The sequence below is a fragment of the Pan paniscus genome, chromosome 1 (assembly GCF_029289425.2).
Source record: "Pan paniscus chromosome 1, NHGRI_mPanPan1-v2.0_pri, whole genome shotgun sequence".
Taxonomy (NCBI): Eukaryota; Metazoa; Chordata; class Mammalia; order Primates; family Hominidae; genus Pan; species Pan paniscus.
This window is the reverse complement of record NC_073249.2, coordinates 19,742,021-19,768,353: the sequence shown is the minus strand read 5'-3', so window position 1 is coordinate 19,768,353 and position 26,333 is coordinate 19,742,021. Positions and strand designations below refer to the sequence as shown.

General features: G+C 39.9%; 1 protein-coding gene across 3 annotated transcripts in view; it reads right to left on the bottom strand.

Moving 5' to 3' along the window:
* NUP133 (nucleoporin 133) overlaps positions 1–26,333 on the bottom strand; it is a 67,734-nt gene that overhangs the window by 2,511 nt on the left and 38,890 nt on the right. The window contains exons 16-26 of one of the 3 annotated variants that reach the window (XR_008622122.2): positions 22,845–22,967; positions 21,648–21,747; positions 20,852–21,103; positions 19,772–19,905; positions 16,833–16,991; positions 14,380–14,515; positions 8,740–8,858; positions 6,717–6,797; positions 5,674–5,861; positions 5,319–5,383; positions 1,146–1,172 (exon numbers count right to left, since the gene is read on the bottom strand). Coding sequence is in view for 2 of the 3 variants with exons in the window: in XM_003824458.5 (XP_003824506.1) it covers positions 1,084–1,172; positions 5,319–5,383; positions 6,717–6,797; positions 8,740–8,858; positions 14,380–14,515; positions 16,833–16,991; positions 19,772–19,905; positions 20,852–21,103; positions 21,648–21,747; positions 22,845–22,967 (1,258 nt within the window). In the remaining variant the exon portion in view is untranslated. Of the gene's footprint in view, positions 1–1,083; positions 1,173–5,318; positions 5,384–5,669; positions 5,862–6,716; positions 6,798–8,739; positions 8,859–14,379; positions 14,516–16,832; positions 16,992–19,771; positions 19,906–20,851; positions 21,104–21,647; positions 21,748–22,844; positions 22,968–26,333 lie in introns of those variants that run through there. The other 2 variants (XM_003824458.5, XM_055103820.2) reach the window with 2 other exon arrangements.

The window sequence follows — 26,333 nt, the reverse complement described above, 5'->3', positions numbered from 1 at the left end:
CTCCTGGGCTCAAGCAATCCTCCTACCTCAGCCTCCCCAGTAGCTGGAAACACAGGCATGCACCCCTGTGCCCAACTCTTTTTTTTTTTAAATAGGGACAGGATCTCCTTATGTTGCTCCAGCTGGTCTTGAACTACTGGGCTCAAGTGATTCTCCCACCTTGGCCTCCCAAAGTGTGAGCCACTGCACCTGCCTATATTTTTATTTAAATAAAAGTTTCAGCTGGGCACGGTGGCTCATGCCTGTAATCCCAGCAATTTGGGAGGCCGAGGCGGGCAGATCACGAGGTCAGGAGTTCGAGGCCAGCCTGACCAACATGGTGAAACCCTGTCTCTACTAAAAATACAAAAATTAGCCAGACATGGTGGTGCGTGCCTGTAATCCCAGCTACTCAGGAGGCTGAGGCAGGAGAATCACTTGAACCCAGGAGGTGGAGGTTGTAGTAAGCTGAGATTGAGCCACTGCACTCCAGCCTGGGCAACAGAATGAGACTCCGTCTCAAAAAAAAAAAAAAAAAAAGTTTCCACTGTTCTTGTCCTTTATGAAATTATGACTTTCCATTCCTGTTTTTCACCTGTTTTATAATCCACTAAGAATAACAAAAACTGCAAAGCTGCCCTTAAATATTAGTGCTAGATACTTAATTAGACACAATTCAGTCTGTGGCATTTTTACAGCTATGAAAGGAAGCTACAAATCTGAAAACTAATGCTTGGAGATCAGTGTGGACAGACTCCAAATGAAAGCTTCTTGGTTCTTTTTTTTTTTTTTTCTTTAGACAGAGGCCAAGGCAGGTGGATCATGAGGTCAGGAGTTTGAGACCAGCCTGGCCAATATGGTGAAACCCTGCTTTTACTAAAAATACAAAAATTAGCCGGGCATGGTAGCACGGGCCTGTAGTCCCAGCTACTCCAGAGGCTGAGGCAGAATTGCTTGAACCCGGGAGGTGGAGGCTGCACTGAGCCGAGATCATACCACTGCACTCCAGCCTGAGTGACAGAGCAAGACTCCGTCTCAAAAAAAAACCCAAAAAACTGAGGAGTGACACTGTAATTTCCAACGGTATAGTAACAAACCACTTACCATCTTTTAAAAGTTTCTGTAAGATCTTCACAAATATACTGTCTTTAGATACTTCAATTGGATCATCTTTGCCATCAGAACTGGACCAGCTAGAAAACAAAATCATTATGAGGGAAAAATGAAATCACTGATATAGCTGAAATAAATGATTTGTTTGCTATCATGGTTTTATTTTGATGGCTGTGGGGGATGGAGAATCTGAGTTTTGTGATACTGTTTCAAATCATTTAAATAAAGGCACTTTACATGCTGAATACCCTGACAGTTTCTACATTAGATATAAGACATTACACTCTAGGGAACATGCAAGAGACGCCAAGGAAAACACATTTAAAAAAAGATGTTACACTCAAGGTAGCTACTGACTCAATATAACTCTTACCTATTTGATTTCAGAAACCAAGTAGTGAGGTATCTTTCTGAAGAAAATTCTATTAGTAAGTAACATATACAGTATGGACCCCAAAGTATGACTCACTGCAGCTTCGAACTCCTCTGGCTCAAGCGTTCCTCCCACCTCAGCCTCCCGAGTAGCTAGGACCATAGGCATGCAACCACTTTGTGCCTGGCTAATTTTTTACTTTTGTGTAGAGACAAAGTCTCGCTATGTTCCCAGGCTGGTCTTGAACTCCTGGGCTCCAGCAATCCTCCTGTCTTGGCCTCCCAAAGTGCTGGGATTGCAGGCATGAGCCACTGGACCCAGCCAGAAGCTTTCTTTATGTAGTTGTGACTATCTACTACTAAAATAAAAATACCAAACCACTGCTCTGTAATCAATGGACATGATAACTTTAACATTTTTAAACAAGAAACTAAGACAAGGAATTCTAATCAAAATGATAGCATCCTTTTGTATGACTGGGATGGGACCAAACAATCAAGTAGGCAGAAAGCTAGAAGCTTCAGGGACTGACCTCTAAGACTAAACTTAACAGCAATTTTAACTATTTTGGAATGATCAGAGGAGGGAAGAAATGCTTTAGTAAAAATAGCTCTTCTATAATATTTTACCACAGGAAAAAGGAAAATTGTGAGTAGGAGAAGGTTTTTAGCATTCAAGTCATGCTTTGTTTAAAATTCTTTTCCTGGAAAGAATTCGTTCCTTCAACTGATTATTCTTAGTCTTTGTCATTGAATCGTAACATAAACACCATTTCCATAGGTGGAAGTCCTCCTCTGCAGAAAGGATATGATTGTGAGAAAGTAGTACTTGCCAGGCGCGGAGGCTCATGTCTGTAATCCCAGCACTTTGGGAGGCCGAGGCAGACGGATCACCTGAGGTTGGGAGTTTGAGACTAGCCTGACCAACATGGAGAAACCCGGTCTCTACTAAAAATACAAAAAGTTAGCTGGGCGTGGTGGTGCATGCCTGTAATCCCAGCTACTCGGGAGGCGGAGGTTGCGGTGAGCCGAGATTGAGCCACTGCACTCCAGCCTAGGTGACAGAGTGAGACTCTGTCTCAAAAACAAAAAACAAAACAAACAAAAGAGATAGTAGTACTTAATGCCTTAGAAAAGGGCACTGACCCTCGAATTGTAGTAACTTAAAAAACAAAATAGGCCAGGCATGGTGGCTCAAGCCTGTAATCCCAGCACTTTGGGAGGCTGAGGCGGGTGGATCACGAGGTCAGGAGATCGAGAACATCCTGGCTAACAAAGTGAAACCCCATCTCTACTAAAAATACATAAAAAAAAATTAGCCGGGTGTGGTGGCAGGCGCCTGTAGTCCCAGCTACTTGGGAGGCTGAGGCAGGAGAATGGCATGAACCCAAGAGGTGGAGCTTGCAGTGAACCAAGATTGTGCCACTGCACTCCAGCCTGGGCAACACAGCCAGACTCCATCACAAAAAAAAATTTTAATAAAAAATAAAAATAAATAAATAAAACAAAATCATAGCTTCAAGTCTCGTTTGGCATGACAAGCCTTACTTCTGTGAAAATAAGGGATGTGGCCGGGCATGGTGGCTAACGTCTGTAATCCTAGCACTTTGGGAGGCCGAGGCAGGCAGATCACAAGGTCAGGAGTTCGAGACCAGCCTGACCAACATGAAGAAACCCTGTCTCTACTAAAAATACAAAATTAGCCAGGCGTGGTGGTACACACCTGCAATCCCAGCTACTCGGGAGGTTGAAGCAGGAGAATCACTTGAACCCGGGAGGCGGAGGTTGTGGTGAGCCGAGATTGTGCCATTGCACTCCAGCCTGGGCAACAAGAGTGAAACTCCATCACAAAAAAAGAAAGAAAATAAGGGATGTGTATTTCTATGCAAACTGACAACCTAAATTTTAAAATCAAAAGTAGTGATTTATTATATGAGTGGTCCTAAGTCTTTAGGCTATTCTTGCTATTCTTAATTATTAAAATAGAGAAGACCAAGACTAAATAAATATTACTAATGTAACCATTAAAATTTTCATAATATGTATGTTACAATATGGTTAGAAGGTTATAAAACCGTTTGACATATAATATCATAATCTTCCTGTAATACTGTGAAATATGTATTTAGTCTTCTTCACCCCACTTCCTGCTTTGCAACTCCTAAAATCCTTAGGATCTCCATAGATGTCTTTTTTTTTTTTTTTTAATACTATTGAGTTGGCTGACAGCTGGCAGCCCCCAGCTAGCTTCAGGATAGGGGCTGGTCACCAGAAAAAGCATAATTAGAGTTGGGACTTTTCAGCCCTATTCCTCAATATCCAGGGAGGGAAGAGGGGCTGAAGGTTAAATTGGTCACCAACTTTAATCAATCATGTCTACATAACGAAGCTTCCATAAAAACACAAAACGACAGGGTTCGAAGAGCTTCCTGAAAGCTGAACACGTGGAGGTTCCTGGAAGGTGGAGGGCCAGAGAGGCTTTGGAAGTTCCAAGCCCCTTCCCCTATACCTCACCCCATGATCTCTTCATCTGTATTCAATGTGATATTTTCAGATGTGTTAGAATCAGCATTCCCAGGAGGTTAGGAATTCTTAGTCACAGGATGAGACAGGAGGTCAGCAGGACTGGTATCACAAGACACAGGTCACAGTGACCCCACTGATAAGACAGGATGTGGTAAAGAAGCCAGCCAAAACCTGCCAAAACCCGCCAAAACCAAGACAGTGGTCTCTAGTCGTCCTCGCTGCTCATTATACACTAATTACAATGCATTAGCATGCTAAAAGACACTTCCACCAGCACCACAATAGTTTACAAAGACCGTGGCAACCAATGTTGGGAAGTTACCCTATATAGTCTAAAAACGGGAGGAGCCGGGCGTGGTGGCTCACGCCTGTAATCCCAGCATTTTGGGAGGCTGAGGTGGGCAGATCACCTGAGGTCTGGCATTCCAGAGCAGCCTGACAAACATGGTGAAACCCTATCTCTACTAAAAATACAAAATTAGCCAGGGCTGGTGGTACATGCCTGTAATCCCATTTACTTGGGAGGCTGAGGCAGGAGAATTGCTTGAACCCGGGAGGCAGAGGTTGCAGTGAGTCAAGATCGCACCACTGCACTCCAGGCTGGGCAACAAGAGCTAAACTCTGTCTCAAAATAAATAAATAAATAAATAAAAATAAAAAGGGGAGGAACCCTCAGTTCTGGGAACTTCTCATGCCTTTCCAGAAAAATTCATGAATAATGCACCCCTTGTTTAGCACATAATCAACAAATAACCATAAGTATACTCAAGTCAAGCAGCCCATGCCGCTGCTCTGTGTAAGAAGTAGCCATTCTTTTATTTTCTTCTCTAATAAATTTGCTTTCACTTTACTCTGTGGACTTGCCCCAAATTGTTTCTTGCACGAGATCCAAGAAGCCTCTCCTGGGGTCTGGATCGGGACCCCTTTCTGGTAACAACACCCTTTATAATAAATTGGTAGGCGTGTTTTCCTGAGTTCTATGAGCTGCTCTAGCAAATTAATCAAACCCAAGGAGGGGGTTGTGGGAACCCCAATTTATAGCTGGTCGGTGAGGAGCAGAGGCAAAACCACCTGGGGCTTAAATTGGCATCAAAGTCAGGGGCAGTCTGAGCCCTCAACCTGTGGTTGTAGATTGTATCAGGCCTGAACTAAATTAAAGGACATTCAGCTGGTGTCCACCAACAGAACTCACTGGTTGCCCAGTGTAGGAGGTGGGAAATCCCAACACGTCTGGTCACAGAAGTCTTCTGTTATTGACTGTCGTGTGGTGAGAGCAGAGGAAAAGCAGTTTCTATACTTTCCAAAGAAGCAATGCCACGAGCACTTACTTATCTCTCTGAAGAGCTCTGCAAATGATTTCCAGTTTTAGATCATTTATATTTATATCTTCTTCCTTCACAGCAAAACAAAAAAATCCTGATTAAATCCTGGCTCTGAAAGAAATACATGCTTAAATTTTCATTATGTTAGTACTACATACATAGAAGCCAATTAATATCTATGAATTACTTTCAGGTTACTCTGTGGTGATGATGATTTTATCAGCAACCTTGAGAGGGGTAAGAGTTTTTCTTTTTTTTTTTTTTTGAGACAGAGTCTCGCTCTGTCGCCCAAGCTGGAGTGCAGTGGCGCCATCTCAGCTCATGGCAACCTCCGCCTCCCTAGTTCAAGCAATTCCCCTACCTCAGCCTCCCAAGTAGCTGGGATTACAGGCACACGCCACCACACTCCGGTAATTTTTTTTGTATTTTTAGTAGAGACAGGGTTTCGGCATGTTGGCCAGACTGGTCTCGAACTCCTGATCTCAGGCAATCCGCCCACCTTGGCCTCCCAAAGTGCTAGGATTACAGGTGTAAGCCACCTCGCCCGGCCTGAGAGGGGTAAGATTTTAAAATAAGGTAATGTAAAAGTCAACATATTATGTTTCTAAAATCTACCAAATTACTTTCAATTGCATCGACAGGTAATAGAACTACTTATCCTACAGAATTTTCACTATAACCTGTTGAAACACAAGAAACAGCTACTCTTAGGATGAATACTATAGATTATATATATATATATATATATATATATATATATATTTTTTTTTTTTTTTTTGAGACAGTCTCACTCTGTCGCCCAGGCTTGAGTTCAGTGGCGTGATCTTGGCTCACTGCAACCTCTGCCTCCTGGATTCAAGAGACTCATGCCTCAGCCTCCCAAGTAGCTGGGATTACAGGCGTGCGCCACCACAACCATCTAATTTTTTTTTTTTTTGTATTTTTTTGTATTTTTAGTAGAGGTGGAGTTTCACCATGTTTGCCAGGCTGGCCTCAAACTCCCAACCTCAGGTGATCTGTCTGCCTCGGCCTCCCGAAGTGCTGGGATTACAGGCGTGAGCCACTGTACACAGCCAGAATAAACTGATAAAGTCGTATATTACATTCAGAAATTAATGACTTAATAAATGAAAGAGAAAAAAATATTTCAGGACTTTGAAAAGCAGTATTTATCTGTGCACAAAAAAAGATACCCAGGAATGTGTGAGAATTATCATGAAAGGGAGTCTCTTGACCTTGACAGCTTTTCTGAAGAGTTGTTTACATTCTAAGGATTAAAGGTAGTTGAACCACAGATACAGTCTTTTTTGCTTAATTCATTTTCATGATTGACTAAAAGAGGCATCTCCCTCTTTTTATATATGTATTCAGTTGCCTGAGATCATCTCAAGCAATTTTACTTACCTCATCAATATATTCCAACAAGTCCAAAGCTTTCTTGAAATCATATTCATTAGCTCTTCTATTTTCTTCACAGATATATAGCTATGACAAGTTAAAATAAGGTAGAAGATTATACAATCATGTAACTAATACTAGAGACATTTATGGAGAAAAGAAGTCATTATGTCTTGTAAGGAAGTTGTAGGTTTTTTTTTTTTGGTTGTTTTTTTTTTTTTGAGACAAAGTCTTGCTCTGTCACCCAGGCTGGATTGCAGTGGCACGATCTCAGCTCACTGAAACTTCTGCCTCCCAGGTTCAAGTGATTCTCCTGCCTCAGCCTCCTGAGTAGCTGGGATTACAGGAATCCATCACCACACCTGGCTAATTTTTGTATTTTTAGTAGAGAAGGTTTCACCCTGTTGGCCAGGCTGATCTCAAACTCCTGACTTCAAGTGATCCGCCTGCCTTGGCCTTCCAAAGAGCTGGGATTTTAGGCGTGAGCCACTGCGCCTGGCCAGTTGTATTTTTATAGTAAAAACAGTCTCATATTTGGAAACTGTATTGCATCTACCTTAAAATAAACTGTCTTTTAAAAAAATGCATATTTTAGGCACGGCACAGTGGCTCATGTCTATAATCCCAGCTCTTTGGGAGGCCGAGGCAGGCAGATTCCTTGAGAACAGGAGTTCGAGACCAGCCTGGGCAACATGGAGAAACCTCGTCTCTACAAAAAGTATAAAAATTAGCTGGGTACGGTGGTGCACACCTGTGGTCCCAGCTACTCCAGAGGCTGAGGTAGGAGGGTCACCTGAGCTTGGGAGGTCAAGGCTGCAGTGAGCTGTGACAGGGCCGCTGCAGTGAGCTGTGACAGGGCCACTGCCCTCCAGCCTGACAGCCCGAGCGATACCAAGATCTTGTCTCTAAAAAAAATTGAGACCTACAATAAAGTGTACAGTTGATCTATATTTACTTAATAAAAAAAAACATCAACATGTTACCAACACTTATCCCTGGTTAGATTACAGCTGACTGCATACTCATTTCTGTATTCTTCAAATTTCCTGTAATTTTTATGGTCAGAAAAATACTTGCCTTATTAAAAATATCAATTTGAATTTTTCCCGTCTTCCTTTCCCAAAAACTATAACTAATTTCATTTTTTAAAAATTGTATGTGTAATCCTTTAATAGCAACAATACTCAGACCATTTCAGGAAAAAAGCTATCTGCTTGTGTTCATTGTCTTACAGCACTCAAAAGACAATACTTTTATTTTGTTGTTCTTGAACATCCTTTTTACTCCACCATCTCTGAAATTGGACTGTGGTATTAAAATTAATAATGCATTAGAGTAAAATCGGCACTACTTTTTTCTTAGTGATACTCAATAGTGAGTTACAATAGAGAGTAACTTCCATTTCCAAATTAAATATATATTCTATCAGGAGAGGCTGTCGTAAATTCACTTATAACAGGAAATCTGTTACTAATAATGGCTAAAATGCTAATGTATTTTAATTGTTTGCCTTTTCATATAGATAGAACACATTTAAGGTGATCCTACATCACTCTGGCAAAGAGATGCTTCTTCTCTAGACTGCAGCCCGTATTCCGGCTCTGCCCTCGGGCATGTGTTGGGTTGCAGAGGAAAGGGGTAAGGACAGAACTGCTAGACCATGTAAACTGAGTTCCTTAATCCATTTTTTCTTATAGAAGAGCTTGAAAAGTAATTTTGTGGGGGAAATAAAGTTATCTCATGGTACTTATTTGTCCTATACTAGAAAAGCAAAATATAAGTAATTTCTCCTGGTCACGTAGATAAAGCACCTTTAGGTGGAGGTGTATGGGGAGGCAGATGCTGATTAATTTTTCTCTAATTAGCTTTCTGTTCCCAAACAGCTTCAAACAACGTTTTTCTAGGGGAGTTTTCTGGAAGGTAGGCAGTAGAACAATAACTCCTCTTAGGAACTATACTACATGGCCCAACAAACACCAAAAAGGTTTTGAGTTTAAGAAATAGCGTTAAGGATTTGAAAAGCACATACACCAATGAGTTGTGGTGCAGTCAATACTGGCATCGCACTGAGATTTAGCTGTTTCTCCGCCAGCAGCTGTTCAGGTAGGGTCTCCTGATGCAGTAGAAAGCGCTCCTGCTCAGCCATTTCTAGTATTCAAGATGAGAGGGAGGGAAAGAGAATATGATGAACTTTGACTTTTGCTCTCATTTTTGCTGTCATAAAACAAATCTGAATTTTAAAAGAAAAAAACAGCTCCAGAGGTAAACCTGTCTTTATTCAATGATCTCAGAATGCTTTTAATTCTTATTCTTGATTGCCGGTTATGTTTACAACATATCCATGGTTTGATCAAAGTCCTAAGAATTATCACAGCAACGAGAAATAGGAGGGAAGAGAACAAGTAAGGAAATACGTTCACTGCTTGAAGAAGTTGGAGAGCAGATAGCTATTTCATGAGGTATAAGCTTCCTAAGTGTGGAGATCTCTCCATCATATTTTATAATTCAGTAAAATTTTTCCCACTACAATTTATAGTATATAGTTGGCCCTTGAATAACAAGGGGGATGGGCCACTAAGCTCCCGTGCTGTCAAAAATCCCAGCATAACTTTTTAAAGAGATGGGGTCTTGCTATGCTGCCCAGGCTGGTCTCAAACTCTTGGGCTTGAGTGATCCTCCTGTTCTAGCCTCCCAAAGTGCTGGGAGGAAAACTCGACTCCCCAAAAGCTTAACTGCTGCTGCCAGCTTCACAAATTTCCATTTTTTAAAAAATAATGGTCATTAAGCTAGACTAATTTATATTGAAATGGGGATAGCCAAAACTGCAGACCTCAGTCTGTGGTGCATATCAAGCAATTCCACTTCTTGTAATGTCACGACTTTCCTAGGCTTCTTGGGAGCATGTCTAGCGTCACCTAGTGGCACTTCATATGAGTCTCAAGGTGTTATTTAAGGTTTATGGTATTGCATTAAACACAGGAAAAAATACTCGAGAACTATGAGAAATCACTTCTTACTGCAATAGGAAATTTACTTTTTGCTGCAATAGGCAATTTACTGGGGTGCAGACAAACTTCTCAAACAGAGATGATCAGAATCATTTTAACTGGATCATCACTTTAATTGGGGTTTTAACTGAATACTGTTAACACTTCAGCAAGCGGACACTTACCCACAATAGCAACAGGAGGTGGCTATGAAATTATTACAGTAAGTACAGTATGTATTAGTTAATTTTGTGATTTAATGCTGCCTATTTACATTGTTTACATTTGCCTCCACTGTGAATGGTGCTATGTGAGGTCTGTGTTTGTGTGTTGATAAATTTTAACTTTTTATAACAGACCTGTGTATGTTCTATGGTAGTAAATGATAAAATAGACTACATATGTTTTATGTATTCATAACCTGTCTTTTTCTTAATTTTTTTTTTTGGTATATCTAGGCTACACAGTTATACATGGTGTATATCTATGAGTGTTTTCATGTTGTTGAAAATCTCCGAAATATATTGATTGAAAATAATCTGCATGTAAGTGGACCCATGCAGTTCAAGCTCATGTTGTTCAAGGGTCAACTGAGTTTCATTCGCAAATGGAAATGATGTAAAAGCTACCATGAGTCTATCAAGAAAAACAAGACCTGGAAGAATATACAGCACATCTCCTAGGCAGCAAGGTTTATCTCCATTGGATGAGGTAACAGGGGCTTCTGTTTACCATAAACTCTCCAGGTTGCAGCCCATGACCTGACTCCGCCCCAGGGAATGTGCTGAGTTGCAGGAAAGGGTGAAAACTGCTAGGTAGCCTCATAAACACAGCATTCACAGCAAAACAGTGACCAAAACACAGATACTTTCGCTCAAATACTGACAGCATTCCCCGTGATCCTGGTTTTGGAAAAATTAAATGAAACACTTTTGTCCATTTCTGTACCTAGAAAATCAGACTGGGAGGAAACCCACAAAACAGTACCAGTGGCTATCTCCGGGGAGGTAGGACTACAGACAACTTATTTTTCCTACTGAATTTTTTCTATAATTTACACATTTTCCATGAGGAATTATTTAACTACCAGAAGAGTTATTTTTAAAAAGTCTATCCCCTCCGATTAGACACATTGTGCTAACAGTCTGTAGAATCACTGAGACCTGCAAATGTTCCCATCGCGTTAAGAAATAAAAGCTAAGAAGTGATCAGATGCAAAGCAGGGAGAAAGAAGAAACAGGAAAGCCTTGGTTAAAATACTGTGATTAACATGATCTATCTCTGGTGGCCAGGCTAAAATATGGCTTCCCCTCTTAGACTATCAGCCAGTCCTATAGAATATAAACACGTTTTTTTAGAACAGGCGCTACTAGTGCAAAAAATAAAAAGATTGAAGGAAGATTATCCCAAACAGTAAAAAATAATTTTAATAAAAGGGGCTAATACCTATAATTTATTGAGTACTTAATATATGCAAGCCATTTTTCTCAAGACAGTGTCCTCAATCCTTATAACTACCCTTGTTATAGATGAACAAACTGAGGCGAAGGAGCATAAATCAACTATCCAAGGTCACAAAGCTAGTAAGTTCTGGAGAAAATATTGAAATCCCAATTCTTTCTACTATATCCACTCCCTCAAAAGGAAAAAAATGACAGCAGTATAATTTAAACCCAGATCTTAGGCTGGACTCTGTGGATAAGCCACATAACCAGATATCCATATCTGCATATACTTGATCCAAACCACAAAGCTGAGATTCCCCGCTCCAATTTTTATTTTGAAAAATTCCAGGCTGGGTGTGGTGGCTCACGTCTATAATCCCAGCACTTTGGAGGCCGAGGTGGGCACACTGCTTGAGCCCAGAAGTTTTGAGACCAGCCTGGGTACACATGGTGAAACCCCATCTCTACAAAAAAATACAAAAATTAGCCGGGCATGGGAGCATGCACCTGTAGTCCCAGCTACTGGGGAGGCTGAAGCAAGAGCATCACCTGAGTCTAGGAGTCCGAGGCTGCAGTGAGCCATGATTGTGCCACTGTGCTCCAGCCTGGGCAACAGAGTGTGAGACCCTGTCTCAGAGAAAATAAATAAATAAAAATAAAAAACAGAAAAAGTCCAAATCTACAGAAAAAATTTTAAAATGCCAATGTGCTCTTTATATCCTCCAGCTAGAGTCATCTGTTGCTAACACTCTGTCCCTTTTGCTTTCTCTATGTATATAGGTAATTTTTTTTTCAGCATATGAAGGTTGCAGACATCATGACATTTCATTTCTAAATACTCAGCATGTATCTCCTAAAAACAAGGACAATCAACCACAATACGATTATCAGGCTTATATAATTTAACATCAATACAGTTATATCATCTAATATTAAGTATGTTCAAACTTTCTCCCACTTGTTTCCAAAACATTCAACATAACTGTTACGGTTATTTTGAGGGTGATTCAGGATCAAGAATCTCGCTCTGCATTTGCTTCTGTGTCATGGCTCTTAGGTTCCTTTCATCTAAAACAGCCTGTCTTTGTCTTTCATGTTGGTAAAGTTTTTGAAGAGTCTAGGGCAACTGTATTATACAATGTCCCACCAGCAGGTTATGTCTGATTGTTCTCTTGTAATTAGAATAAGGGTGAACATTTTGGCAAGAACAGGACACACGTGATGGTAGTACATTGCTTCAGGAGTGGTACACAATGTGGTTTGTTTTGTGGTTGATGACAGGGTCTATTAGATTTGTCTACTGATACTCCAAAACCACGGGAATATCCTGTTCCCCTAGCCCCTAAACTCAATGGTCTCAGCATCCTCTGGTGATCAGTTATTCACTGTGGTTGTAATAGTGACTTCTGCCATTGTTTTCACATTTATTAGTTGGCATTCTCCTGTAAAGAAGCATTTCACTGACCCTCTCCCTTTTTGAAAATCACTGTAGACTCATGAATTTTTTTGTCTTATAAACTGTGGAATATACCCTTTACTACCAATCTTTTGATGTTCAAATAGTCCCCAAACTTGAACAGTGGGAGCTGTTCAAGGCTCTTGTATTATTTTAGTATCTCTACATTAACCTTGCTTTCTGGCCCAATAAGACTCTCCAAGATTTCTTCAATAAGCCCTCACTTCTTTTACTGGAAAACGGTAGTCAGAAACCAACATATGGAACTAGGTATACTCATGCTACTGGGGTGTCACTGCAAAGAGACAAGAAATACGTATGTGTGTGTGTGTATAGATAAAATGTATATATGTGTATTGTGTGTATATATATATATACACACACAATTTTATATATACACACAGACATTTTATTATCTATATCTATCTATCTACATATATAGAGAGACAGACTTTTTTTTTTTTTCTGAGGCAGAGTTTTGCTCTGTTGCCCCAGCTGGAGGGCAGTGGCACAATCACATCTCACTGCCACCTCGACCTCCTGGGCTCAAGTGATCCTCTCACCTCAGCCTCCCCAGTAGCTGGGACTACAGGCACACACCACCACACCTGGCTAAGTTTTAAATTTTTTGTAGAGACAGGTTGTTACTAAGTTGCCTAGGCTGGCACAATCTCCTGGGCTCAAGCAATCCTCCCACGTCAGCTTCCCAAAGTGCTGGGATTACAGGCGTGAGCCACCACACCCAGCTGATGTATTTCTTTAATTGATGCATAATAATTATACATATTTATGGGGTACAATGTGATGCTTCAATACATGTATATGTTGTGTAATGATCACAGGGTAATTAGCATACCCATCACCTCAAGCAAGAAAATATATTGTTTTTAAAAATCAGATTCTATCTGGTATTTCCAATTCAAATTCAGTAATACAGAGTTTTTCTTCACTGTCTTTCTATATTTGTACTCCTCTCTCCTTGGTTCTAAAAAATAATAGCATCATGCCTCAGTATCTGCTGACAACTGGTTCTAGGACCCATAGGAATACCAAAAAGCTCGACTCCCTTATATAAAAACGGTAGTTACTTGCACATAACCCACATACATCCTCCCATATACCTTAAATCACCTCTAGATTATAATACCTCATACAACGTAAATGCTAAGTAAATAGCTGTTATACTGTATTGGTTTTTTAAAATTTGCATTATTTTGTTTTAATTTTGCATTATTTTTGTTGTTTTAATTTTTTGTTAATTCTGTTGTTGTAATTTTAATTGTTGTTGAATATTTTTAATTCTTTTTTCCCCAAATATTTTTGATGTTTGGTCAAATCTGCAGATGTGGAATCCAAGAATATGAAGGGCCAACTGTACTATATGTAATCGTTTTCATCTATAATATACACAAAATAGTTCAGAATTATTGCACCTATACCACACTACCTACAACAAACCCACTGTGTAAAGGTCAAGATTGCTTTGTAGTTCTTTTTGCCCTTGGAATATTTATCACTAAAGGTACATAATCAGACCTCTCCATTCAAAATCATTTGAGTCTATTCTTTAGGAATTCTTATTTAAAATACAAATTACTTTTCTCTAAAAAAATTCCAAGTATATAATTGAGTAACTACACATGGACATTAACTAAATGCATTCCTCTTAGAGACAGGTCCTGTTTCTAAGAGATAGATCCTGCTAACTGATGACAGGAACACATCATGAGTTAATTGATGGCATGACCAATTTGTAAATCCTTTTGCTCAAATTCTTTCACCTTCAATTTTTTCTTGCAGTATATCCTCTGAAAAGTCTGAAGCTAATGCAGCCAATTTACTCAAGCCAAGAAGGGTTTTCTTCTTTGCAAAGTAACGAGTTTCCATATTTGCCAAACCCAGAAGTGTTGCATGAGCCTACAATAAAATATGCAAACCATCGTAAGATACTGAGTACCAATTCAAGCTGATACAAGGGTAAGTAAACCCCAAACTTGTTTTTCTCCCCTAAGCCATATCAATGAATGAAAAGTCAACAGTTAGCAAACCTAAAAACTGAGCAGTACGTAACATTGAGAGTAATCACACAGCAAAATATCAACCATCCTCACTAAATATTGGGAAAAGAGACATGCACAAAACATTTGCTCTAAAACTTACATATTCACCTGAACATCCTGTCAAGAACAAATTTTAAAATTAATTTGTATGTTTTTACTCATAATTTGAATATTACAACAATATACTCATTGCAAAAAGGCCAATGACTGTTACAGACACATCATTAAAATTTTTGTGATTTTAATGTGATGTCAAATCATGATGGACTACATTTTTTTTTTTTTTTTTTTAGAGAGAGCCTCACTTTGTCACCCAGGCTGGAGTGCAATGATATAGTCTCAGCTCACTCAACCTTCGCCTCCCGGGTTCAAGTGATTCTCCTGCCTCAGGCTCCTGAGTAGCTGGGATTACAGGCATGAGCCACAGGCACCCAGCCTGGACTACATATTTTTATTGAGATATTAGAAGTAATGGCAATACCATCACAAATTAAGAATGTTTTATGCAAATTATGTGAGAAAATAGGAGTACACATTCTAAATAATCCATAAGAAATGCTTTTAAATTTAAAAAAATTAATGTATACTGACGAATTATAATTGTATATATTTATGGATACACAGTAATAATATATGTATGTGATGTGGAATGATTAAATCAAGCTAATTAACATGCCCATCACCTCAAATACCTATCATTGTGGTGAGAACATTTCAAATTTGTTCTCTTGGAAATTCTAAAATGTACAATACACTATTATTAACTTTAGCCATCATATTGTGCAATGTATATAAAAAATGTTCCTGGCTGGGTGCAGTGGCTCATGCCCATAATCCCAGAACGTTGGGAGGCTGATGTGGGTGGATTGCTTGAGCCCAGGAATTCAAGACCAGCCTGGGCAACACAGTGAGACCCTGTCTCTAAAAAAACAAAAACAAAAATAAAAATAATCTTCTTCCTCCTAACTGAAACTTGTACCCTTTGACCAACTTCTCCAGCCCATTTGCCCATTTTTAAATTGGGTTATTTGTCTTCTTGCAATTGAGCTGAGTTCCTTATATGTATATGTGTATGTGTGTATGTGTGTACATGTGTGTGCGTGCGATCCCCTCACCCTTCTGACAGCCACCATTCTTCTGCTTCCATGAGTTCAATTGTTTTGGATTCCACATATGAGTTATTTGTCTGTGTCTGGCTTATTTGGTTTAGTGTAATGTTCTCCAGCTTCATCAATGCTGTTGCAAATGAGAGAATTTCCTTCTTTCTTAAGGCTATTACTGCATTGTGTATTCTATATACAACATCTTCTTTATCATTTACCCTGACTGATGGACACTTAGGTGGATTCCATAAATTGGCTACTGTGAAAATGCTGCAATGAACATGGGAGTGCAGGTGTCTTTTCAACATACTGACTTCAACTCCTCTGGATATATACTCACAAGTGGGATTGCCAGATCATATGGTATTTCTATTTTTAACTTTTTCAGGAACCTCCATACAGTTTCCCATAATGGTTGTACTAACTTACATCCCCAGCAAGAGTGCATCAGGGTTCCCTTTTCTCCATGTCTTCTCCAGCACTTGTTACCTTCACCTTTTTGATAACAGCCATTCGAACAAATGTAAGGTGATGTCTCATTGTGATATAAATTTGCATTTCCCTAATGATGAGTGATGCAGAACATTTTTTTCACACATCTATTGGTCATCTGCATGTCTTCTTTTGAGAAATGTCTATTCAGGTCTTTTGCCATTCATTCATTCACTTATTTTGAGACAAGGCCTCACTATGTTGCCTAGGCTGGAGTGCAATGGTGCAATCTCAGCTCACTGCAGCCTCAACCTCCAGAGCTCAAGTGATCCTCCTGCCTCAGCCTCCCAAGTAGCTGGGACTACAGGTGTGTGTCACCACACCTGGCTAATGTTTTTGTTATTTATGTTTCCTAGGCTGGTCTTGAACTCCTGCACTCAAGAGATCCACCTGCCTCGGCCTCCCAAAGTACTGGGATTACAGGTATAAGCCACCATGCCCAGCTCCCTTATATATTTTGGATAGTAACCCCTTCTCAGGTGTATGACAGTAAACAGTATTTTAATTACTAAAAACAGAACTAATTAAACCTACCTAAATAAATTGCACACATCTGCTCCATAGAAAAATCCTTCTTACCTTTTCTAATTCTTGGCTATTAATTTCATGTAACCAGCTGAGATGTTCATGAGCTTGCAAAAAATTTGCCAACTGTCCATGCTGAGAAATGGGCTGAGATAATAATTTGCCTCGCTTTCCTTTCTCCAGATACCAACGGAAGAGAAAGTCTGAAAAATTCTGCAAATAACAGAACACAGAATTCATTCATAATAGTTTAAAAAAATACATTTCTGATAACAAAACATAACTTTGTTCTAAAGGCCTCCAAAACAGAAAACCTGTTCTAAACAATAATTTCCTATATTGTAGGATCACTTAATTCAATCATCTCATTTGACAAATGTGTACATTCTGATTCAGAAAGGGCATCTTGCTCAAGATCACTGACAAGATTAATGGCAGAACCTAGATGTGCGCTGGCCAATATGGTAGCAACTGGCCATACGTAGCTGTTTAACTTAAATAAAAAATTAGCTTGAAATTTAAAATTCAGTTCCTTAGGTACATTAGCCACATTTCAAGTGCTCAGTAGCCCCATGTGGCCAGTGGCTCCCATTTGGACAGCGCATTATCAACAGCTCCATTATCACAGAAAGCTCTGTGGGACAGCACTGAGACTGTCATTCCAGAATTCTGCACCAGCTGGCCACATGGCCTGGCATGATACATCAAAATCTAGAGAGGCTCAAATGCCCAGCCAGTTTTCCCCACTGGCTGTTTGTGGAGTGTTGGGGTGGTGTGGAGGCTGAGCTGGAGAGGAAGACCAAGACGTTCTACAGTCTCACAGTGTTTAAGAGATACTTCCCCTAAAGCAGGGATCCTGCCATGAAAGACTTCTGACACCAGAAATGAAATGAATATTACAAAAGCTGAGACCGAGTCCTGGGCCACCTCTATCCCTAATGAACTGAGTCATCTTCCTCTCTTCTAAATTGCCTAACAGAGAAAAAGGAAAATCCACGAGGGGACAAATAACATCGATTTCCATACTATGGAGTTTTAAAAATATACGTCTAAAATACAATTTAAAAATTACCAGATATAGGAAGCAGAAAACTATGATTCAAGCAACATAAAAGCAGGCAACATAAACAGACTCAAAGATGATCAGAGTAAGCACAAAAGGACTTTAAAATAACATTTAAACATGTTAAAGAAAATATAAGAAAAAATGCAAAAATGCATGAAAAGAGAAAGAAAATCCATAAAAATAATTTTAAAATCATGATCAGTGCAAAAAATATTTATTTAGCAATGTTTTGAAATACTAAATAAGCTACGTCCAACAACTGACCTTTTTTTTTTTTTTTGAGACGGATTCTTGTTCTGTTGCCCAGCCTGGAGTGCAATGGCACGATCTCGGCTCACTGCAACCTCCTCCTTTTGGGTTCAAGGGATTCTCCTGCCTCAACCTCCAGAACAGATGGAATTACAGGCACACGCCACCACGACTGGCTAATTTTTGTATTTTTAGAAGAGACGGGGTTTTGCCATGTTGGCCAGGCTGGTCTCGAACTCCTGACCTCAGGTGATCTGCCCACCTCGGCCTCCCAAAGTGCTGGGATTACAGGCGTGAGCCACCTCGCCCAGCCCAACAACTGATCTTTGATCAAGTAAGTCATACCCAGTCAATGAAATACTATAATGCCATTAAAAATGCTGCTGCAGAATATTTAATAACATGAACAAATGTTTGCAATGTATCAAGTGAAAAAAGCAGTTGACAAAATATGTTTGTCTATAATACATAGAGTGGAAAGACTGAAAATATAAACCAAATGCTTAAAAGGTTCTCTCTGGGTGGTGGCATTTTGAGTGATTTTTATCTTTTGTGTTTATAGTGGTTTTCTAAATTTTATACAATATCACTTTTACAGTAATAAAAAATAAGCTTTTCATAGTAATCAACTGACTGAATAGACTGGCTTCAAGAAACAACTTTAAATTCACTTAAGATAGCGTCACAATGGAAATTTTTTTTTTTTTTAAAGATAGGGTCTTCCTCTGTCACCTAGCTGTAGTGTAGTGGCACAATCTTGGCTCACTGGCCTTGACCTCCTGGGCTCAAACGATCCTGCCACCTTAGCCTCCTGAATAAGTGTGGCCATGGGTGTGTGGTGGCATGTTTTTAAAAAAATTTTTTTTTTGTAAAGGCAGGGTCTCACTATGTTGCCCAGGCTGGCCTCAAACTCCTGGCCTCAAGTGATCCTACTGCCTTGGCCTCTCAAAGTGCTGGGATTACAGCATGAGCCACTGAGGCTGGCTGGGAACTTTGTTTTTTCAACAGGAAGCATAATATCCCTCAAGGAAAATGAGAATGTTAGGTGTATTTGTAAAGCTAAGCTCTCTTAAAGTAGTCTTCTATGCTCCCGAGTATCTTCTATACAATTTTTAAGAACTTTACCAATATTCATGTACCTAAGTACTTTTATAATAACTAGAAAATATATAAACAGAAATGAAAGTTATATTTTCCAAAGGTCAAAGAATCTTTCAGTAATATTTATATATAAAGAATTGTGTGGTCAGGTGATGGCTCATGCCTGTTATCCCAGCACTTTGGGAGGCTGAAGCAGGAGGATCGCTTGAGCCCAGGAGTTTGAGACCAGCCTGGACAACATAGCGAGATTTTGTCTCTACTGAAAAATGAACAAAATTAGCCAGGCATGGTGGCGAGCTCCTGTGGTCCCATCTACTGGAAAGCAGGAGGCGTGGGAGGGGGTGAGGTGGGAGAAGTGATTGGACCCAGGAGGTTGAGGCTGTCGTGAACTGTGATCTCGCTACTGGACAAAATTTACAAAGAAACGCGACATACAAATTAGTATCTTCTCATCAAAGTTAACTACAAAAAGATCATATCATATTCCAAAAGCCCTGATTACAGATTTGAAATGGCAAAGCCATTTCAAGAAAAGGCAACTAAAGGACTCAGTGGCCACACACCCAACACTCATCACCTGATCAGCAAACTGGGTCATGTAGCGCTGGAGTCGGCTCTGGTTGTCAGTCTGCTCACACATTTGTACCAATATATCAAAGTCACAGTATTTCTCTGCTAGAGAAGCAGCCCACAGGTACTGGCCTAGTGAAACTGTGGGAATGAGAACAGATGGGAAAAAATCCTGTTAGCAAAACTTAAAATCTGTAATAAAAAATGTTACTTGAAATTTTATCTTTATTCCTATTATAAACCAACAATCATTAATGGAATGGAAACCTTCCCACTTACTGGCACTTAGTTTCACAATTCACATCAATTTCTTAAAGATGCAAATTCAGGCCAGGTGCGGTGGCTCACACCTGCAATCCCAGCACTTTGGGAGGCTGAGGCGGGTGGATCACCTGAGGTCAGGAGTTCGAGTCCCGCCAGGCCAATATGGTGAAACCCCATCTCTACCAAAAATACAAAATTAGCCAGTTGTGGTGGCACACGCCTGTAATCCCAGCTACTTGGGAGGCTGAGGCAGGAGAATTGTTTGAACCCAGGAGATGGAGGTTGCAGTGAGCTGAGATTATACCACTGCACTACAGCCTGGGCGAGAGAGTGACACTCTGTCTCAACAAAAAAAAAGATGCAAATTCAGACCCTTGTTTCATCACTGCCTCCCCAAAACGCTATTCTCTTCCTTCATGTAAGAGTAAAGCAAACTCTTCCCAGTCCTAGCCTGGAGTATAATGTGTCCTTTGCCAAACAGCCATAATATCTTATCTGTACCCCTCAAGCAGCCCTCACCAGGCTCTACTTTGCAATCCAGTTATTCACGTAAAGGTCTGTGATGCTAAGCTCTTTAAGGGTAGTCTCCACATGTGGTTTATTTATGTATTTATTAATTACCTTCAGTATCATCTATGGTACTTATACCTAGATAGTACTGGAAAAAAAGTTGAATAAATGAGCACAGAAAGCTGTGCATATTTGCTTTAAGTTCTTTATTACAGTTGGATTAACACTACCACACTGAATATACTGAATCAACTATTCAACCCTTTCATCCATTCAGCAAATTTAAAACTCTTGCCAAGTATCATGAACTTACGAAGAGGAGATAAGAGATCTGATCTTTTCTGTAGGTATTCCATCTCCAGATTGTCATATCTTTCCTGATTACTGGATTTATCCACAGACTTAAGCTGAGAAACATAACCATCCAGGAAGCAATCAATCAGGGCTACCAGCTGCTCGGTCACGATGTTTCGGAGGTTGCTGTCTGCCTGTGGATAAGCCACCTTCAGGACAATCTCATGCTGGCGTATTATTACCGTTCGGATGCCACCAGGACCACTCGTTGCTGTGAAATTACACAAAATAATATGGTTAAAGTAAGGGCTCTAGTGATGGCTAAAGGAAAGACTAATAGCATAAAAATTATGCCTCTTCATCACTGCTGGAAAATTACATTGAACAGGGATTCAGGTGATACCTGTCAATGCCCTGCTTGAACCCCATCTTCTCCAAGGAGATTTCCTCAGCAAAGCCAGGTAAACATGACTCTTCTTCCTTCTAAATTCCTTTAATGCTACTCCACTTACTTTCTTGTATTAAATCAACACAAAAGATAGTCCATACCTCCGGGGCCAGGACTGCTTCTATGAATAACTATTTGAACTAAAACCTAGTAAATGCATAAGTACCAGTTGAATACATAAATTATAGAGAGATCGATAAATAAGAGCAAGGGAAGAATAAAGTGATTTTGACAAGAGCTGCTCATTTTGGAGACAGCACTTTTTCATTTCACTTACAAACCTATGCTAGGGGAATAACACAACTTCTAAAAATGATGGGTCATTAGAAATATATTTTGAACAACTGTTAATAAATCAGTATATTACCCGTCCATGGAACATATTCAGGTTCTTTTTCTAGTGATTCTTCTCTTCTATACAAAGAGTTTCTATTTTGGCGATAATGACTAGCAGCCTGCAGCATATCCTGGAAAAAAAGTTAATGTGTTATCACATGCAAAAGGTGATGGATCACAGTATTTCTGAAGATAATTTAAGAGAGCAAAGTAAATTAGTAAGAAAAAATACTCAGGGGCCAGGAATGTTGGCTCACACCTGTAATCCCAGTGCTTTGGGAGGCTGAGGTAGGAGGATTGCTCCTAGCCTGACAACATAGTGAGACCCCATCTGTACAAAAAATTTTAAAAATTACCTGGGCATCGTGGCGTGCACCTACAGTCCCAGCTACTTGGGAGACTGAGGCAGGAGGACTGCTTGAGCCCAGGAGGTGGAGGCTGCAGTGAGCTATAATCAAGCCACTATAAACCCAGCCTGGGCAATGGAGTGAGACCATGTCTCACAAAAAAAAAAAAAGAAAAAAGAAAATAAGAGAAAAAAGTCAGCACAGATCTGCACGATTACTTTTTGGTTCTTTCTGCTTTTGAAATTTGTTTTACTCCATAATTTAACTTCAGTTTTGGCAAATAATAGTAACCAAAGTAGGAAAATCATTACTACAAGTCCACTAGCTAAAATTAAATGGAACGTTTTAGTCAATAGTAAAAGTAGCAAGGTTTTGAGTAATTAAAAAAATAGAAATGAGAAATATTTAGACAGTTACATTAACAATACGTTTGCAATCAGGCATGGTGTCTCAGCTCTGTAATCCCAACACTCTTGGAGGTTGAGGCAGGAGGAAGTTGTGAGCCCAGAGTTCAAGGTTACAGTGAGCTATGATGGTGCCACTGCACTCCAGCTTGGGTGACAGTGAGACCTTCTCTCCGAAAAAAAAAACAACTAAAAAAATTGCAAAGATACAAACACATCTTCCCAAATGAAAGGTTTATTATTCTACCAAATAGAAACTCAGGATTATAGAAATTTATTAATAGGCACCAGGCTAACATTCAAAATACTCATTAGCTGATTAATAATAAAATGACATTTTTCTAACTTTTTTGGGATTAACAAATGTCTACAACCTTATAAATTATCGGCAATACAGAGTAGGAATATGGAAACCACTTCCTTGTCTATCCATGCCCTGGGCTTTGATTTGCTGAAGCCTTTACTATATTTTTGTACCTTGAGAATATTGTTCACATTGATCACCACTTCAGCCCATTCAACGGAATCCATAGGTGCATCCCTCAAGACTTGCTCCTCATGCTCCAGTAAGCACTCACAGATGGTATCTACTTGGGATACCTGAGAGAATACACAGAAGTAAACTACTTACAACAAAAATTATGGTGATGGGTAACAACTACCCAGTGAGTTTTACTCATTAAGCCATATCCTCAGACCTATAGATGGAGGAAAATTTATTGGCAGTTGATGGTAAAAATAAATTCAAAAATCAAGAAAAGTCACATCTCCTAACTTTTAAAAGTCAGAGTGCCCAAATAAGTCTTATAAACAGGCAAATTCTGGATTGTTACTGAGATTTTTATTTAAACGATGATATTTTTTATTATAGCTACTCTGCTCAGTGCATCTTTAAATAGCACTAGGTTACAGATGACATCACTTTACAATGTAATACCCCAAATTAATGAACTAATAGACTAAAATAATGACCTCAAAAAGTGAACTTGCTGATTTCTTTCTTTGAGGAATTCCCCTTCTTCAGACATAACAGAAACATTTGTAGAACAGAAGTAAGCAACATAAGAGAATGAACTAAATACATAACTTCTAACTCTTCCTTTGTCATTAATTAATACATGGAGATAACAGTGCAAAAATATCATCAGGCACTGAAACTCCTGTTTCAAGTTCAAGTCTGCACTTAAGCTTTCCCCCCCATTATTTAGAGTTTGGATAGCAATGGACACTCAGAGATAAGAGGAAAGAAAAATCAGATTAGCTGCCCTCAAGGACCTCGCAAACTGGCTGAAGGAACAAGATATATAGGCACAGATAAAACATGACCCAAACAAAATCCCTCCCTTTTGCAAACCTTCTTCTTCCTTTTGCATTTCTGATGTTAGCCAAAGGCATCCTAACAGCCCAGGCAAGAAATCTTTAGCACATTTAATTTATAAGCTTAAGCGTAAGAATATTTTACATTGTTAACATGAAAAACACAATGAAAGCCTATATAATGGCCGGGTGCGGTGGCTCATGCCTGCAATCCCAGCACTTTGGAGGTGGGTGGATCACAAGGTCAAGAAATCAAGACCATCCTGGAAAACATGGTGAAACCCTGTCTCCACTAAAAATACAAAAATTAGCTGGGCGTCGTGGCGCGCACCTGGAGTCCCGGCTACTTGGGAGGCTGAGGCAGGAGAATTGCTTGAACCAAGGAGGCGGAGGCTGCGGTGAGTAGACATTGTGCCACTGCACTCCAGCCTGGCGACAGAGCAAGACTCAGTCTCAAAAAAAAAAAAAAAAAAAAAAAAGGAAAGCATATATAATATAAAAGACAGAAAATAACATAAAAGCGCATAATAAAATGCCAAAACACTTGTTAAATTCTCTTATCATGTATATATTCAGTGATTTCAAATATTGCTCATATGCCGTGTCAACATAGTCTGTTCCTTAAGCAGTGAGCTCTGCTTTTCCAGAGCCCTGGGAGGTACAAGGCCTTCCCAAACTGGAGACAGAGGCAAAGTGGAGAGCGCACCCTCAGGCAGGCTCTGTATTGTTTTACTTTCTATCAGGGCTGCCAAGTCAAAATATCGTTCTATACGGCCCACCAATCAGAGATTGATTTTGGTTAACCAGCTCGTCCCAAAACACAAATACTCCTTAGACAGGTAACTTGTCACCCCCAAGTGGACGGACAGGTAAAAAGAAAGAAAAACTACTATATGCATATAGCTATTGTATTCTCTTTTCATGATCATTATGACACGGGAGAAAACCTTTGTAACTACACCCCAGAGAAGCTGAAGACCAACGAACATCATGAGAAATGAAGATAAATAGTGACGTGAACAGTCCTAAACATTACCATTTTTCATATGGAACATTCTTTTGAGGAGCCAATCACATTTTTAGTTTTGCTGTATCATATTCCTAAAATATTATTCTATATGTATCCAACTGATAATTTCCAGACCCTTCTCCAATAATTCAGCTAACTGAAACATGTACATACACTAAATTGACAATTATACTTTGCCCTTTGATCCAAATGCAGAATAATGAACCAGGCTCTTGCTCAGTTCTTACAAGTAGTCTGTAATTAATTTTAAAAAATTCATTGTCTTATCATATAAAATTATATATGAATAAAGACCAAAAAGGACACAAAAATGACAACAATTTGATTTGTTAGATCATGAAACTTGAGGTGATTTGTTTTTCTTTCAGATTTCTGGCATACTCTCTAGATTAAAAACAAAACATAACAAAGTGCTTTTCCTTCCATTCCCTAGGAACTAACCCAAATGCATAAAAGCAAAGAATTCACACTAAACACATTTATGGAATCAACAGGAAGACTGAATTTAGGTTATAGTACATCAAACTTAGGTTACAGTACATCAAACATTAAGAAAAAAAGACTTGTCGGCACAGTGTGCTACATGTTAGAATACAGCTAGGCTATAGGAGGAAGGAAGCAAAATTTGAGACACCAAATAGAGTTTGAAGTTCCTCAAATGCATAAGGAATTCAGAATTTCACAGAGCTCAGGGTAGAGCTGGCACTGTTTCTAAAACCAGATAGTTCTGCAGTCTCAGTTAAGACAACAGGTCTAAGTTCTAATGTCACACCTTTAAAGGGAGACAGCGAAGTCTGCCTTGCTGCCTCATCAGGCTGTGAAGCTTCACAAAAGCACGAGGACTGCGTCACTATTTCCACAATGTCCAGCTGCCACTGGCTGCCCAGCATCTTAACCATTTCTGTCTTTGAAGTTTGTAGCAGACTTTACTTTTTCTCTGAAAATAAATCTGATTCTACAAGCAAGGTGTAGCAACAGGATCCTAGGAGGTAGCTGAGGAGTTCAGTGAAGGTACTGTTTGCAAAGGTGTGGGCAAGATTAAGGGGTCCAAAAAGGGATGGGGCAGCACCCTAGGATGAGGCATTATCAACCTCAGGCCTGAAGAGGCAAGAGGAGGGGGCAGCTACTGGAAACACAGAGAAAGCAGTTGGACAGGAGGCACAGTCCCTGACAGAGGGGCACAGCCAATGTAAAGTGCACACAGGCAAGGAAGAAAGCTGGCGGAATAACTACTCCAACTTCTGGCCTTATGGCAGGGCCTCACATTCATCTGACCTGGCAGAAGCCGGAGGGCAAGGGAGCCCACTCAGGAAGGCCACCTTGCTGTGGCAGAGTCAAGAGTAGATCTGCCTGGCCAACAAGGGTGAAACCAGGTCTCTACTAAAAATACAAAAATTAGCTGGGCATGGTGGCACATGCCTGTAGTCCCAGCTACTTGGGAGGCTGAGGCAGGAGAACTGCTTGAAGCCAGGAGGCAGAGGTTGCAGTGAGCCGACATTGCACTGTTGCACTCCAGCCTGGCAACAGAGCAAGACTCAGTCCCCCCCCGCCCCCCAAAAAAAGAGTAGATCGAGAGAGACAAAGGAGAAGATCAGGATGGATGCAGTAGCTCACGCCTG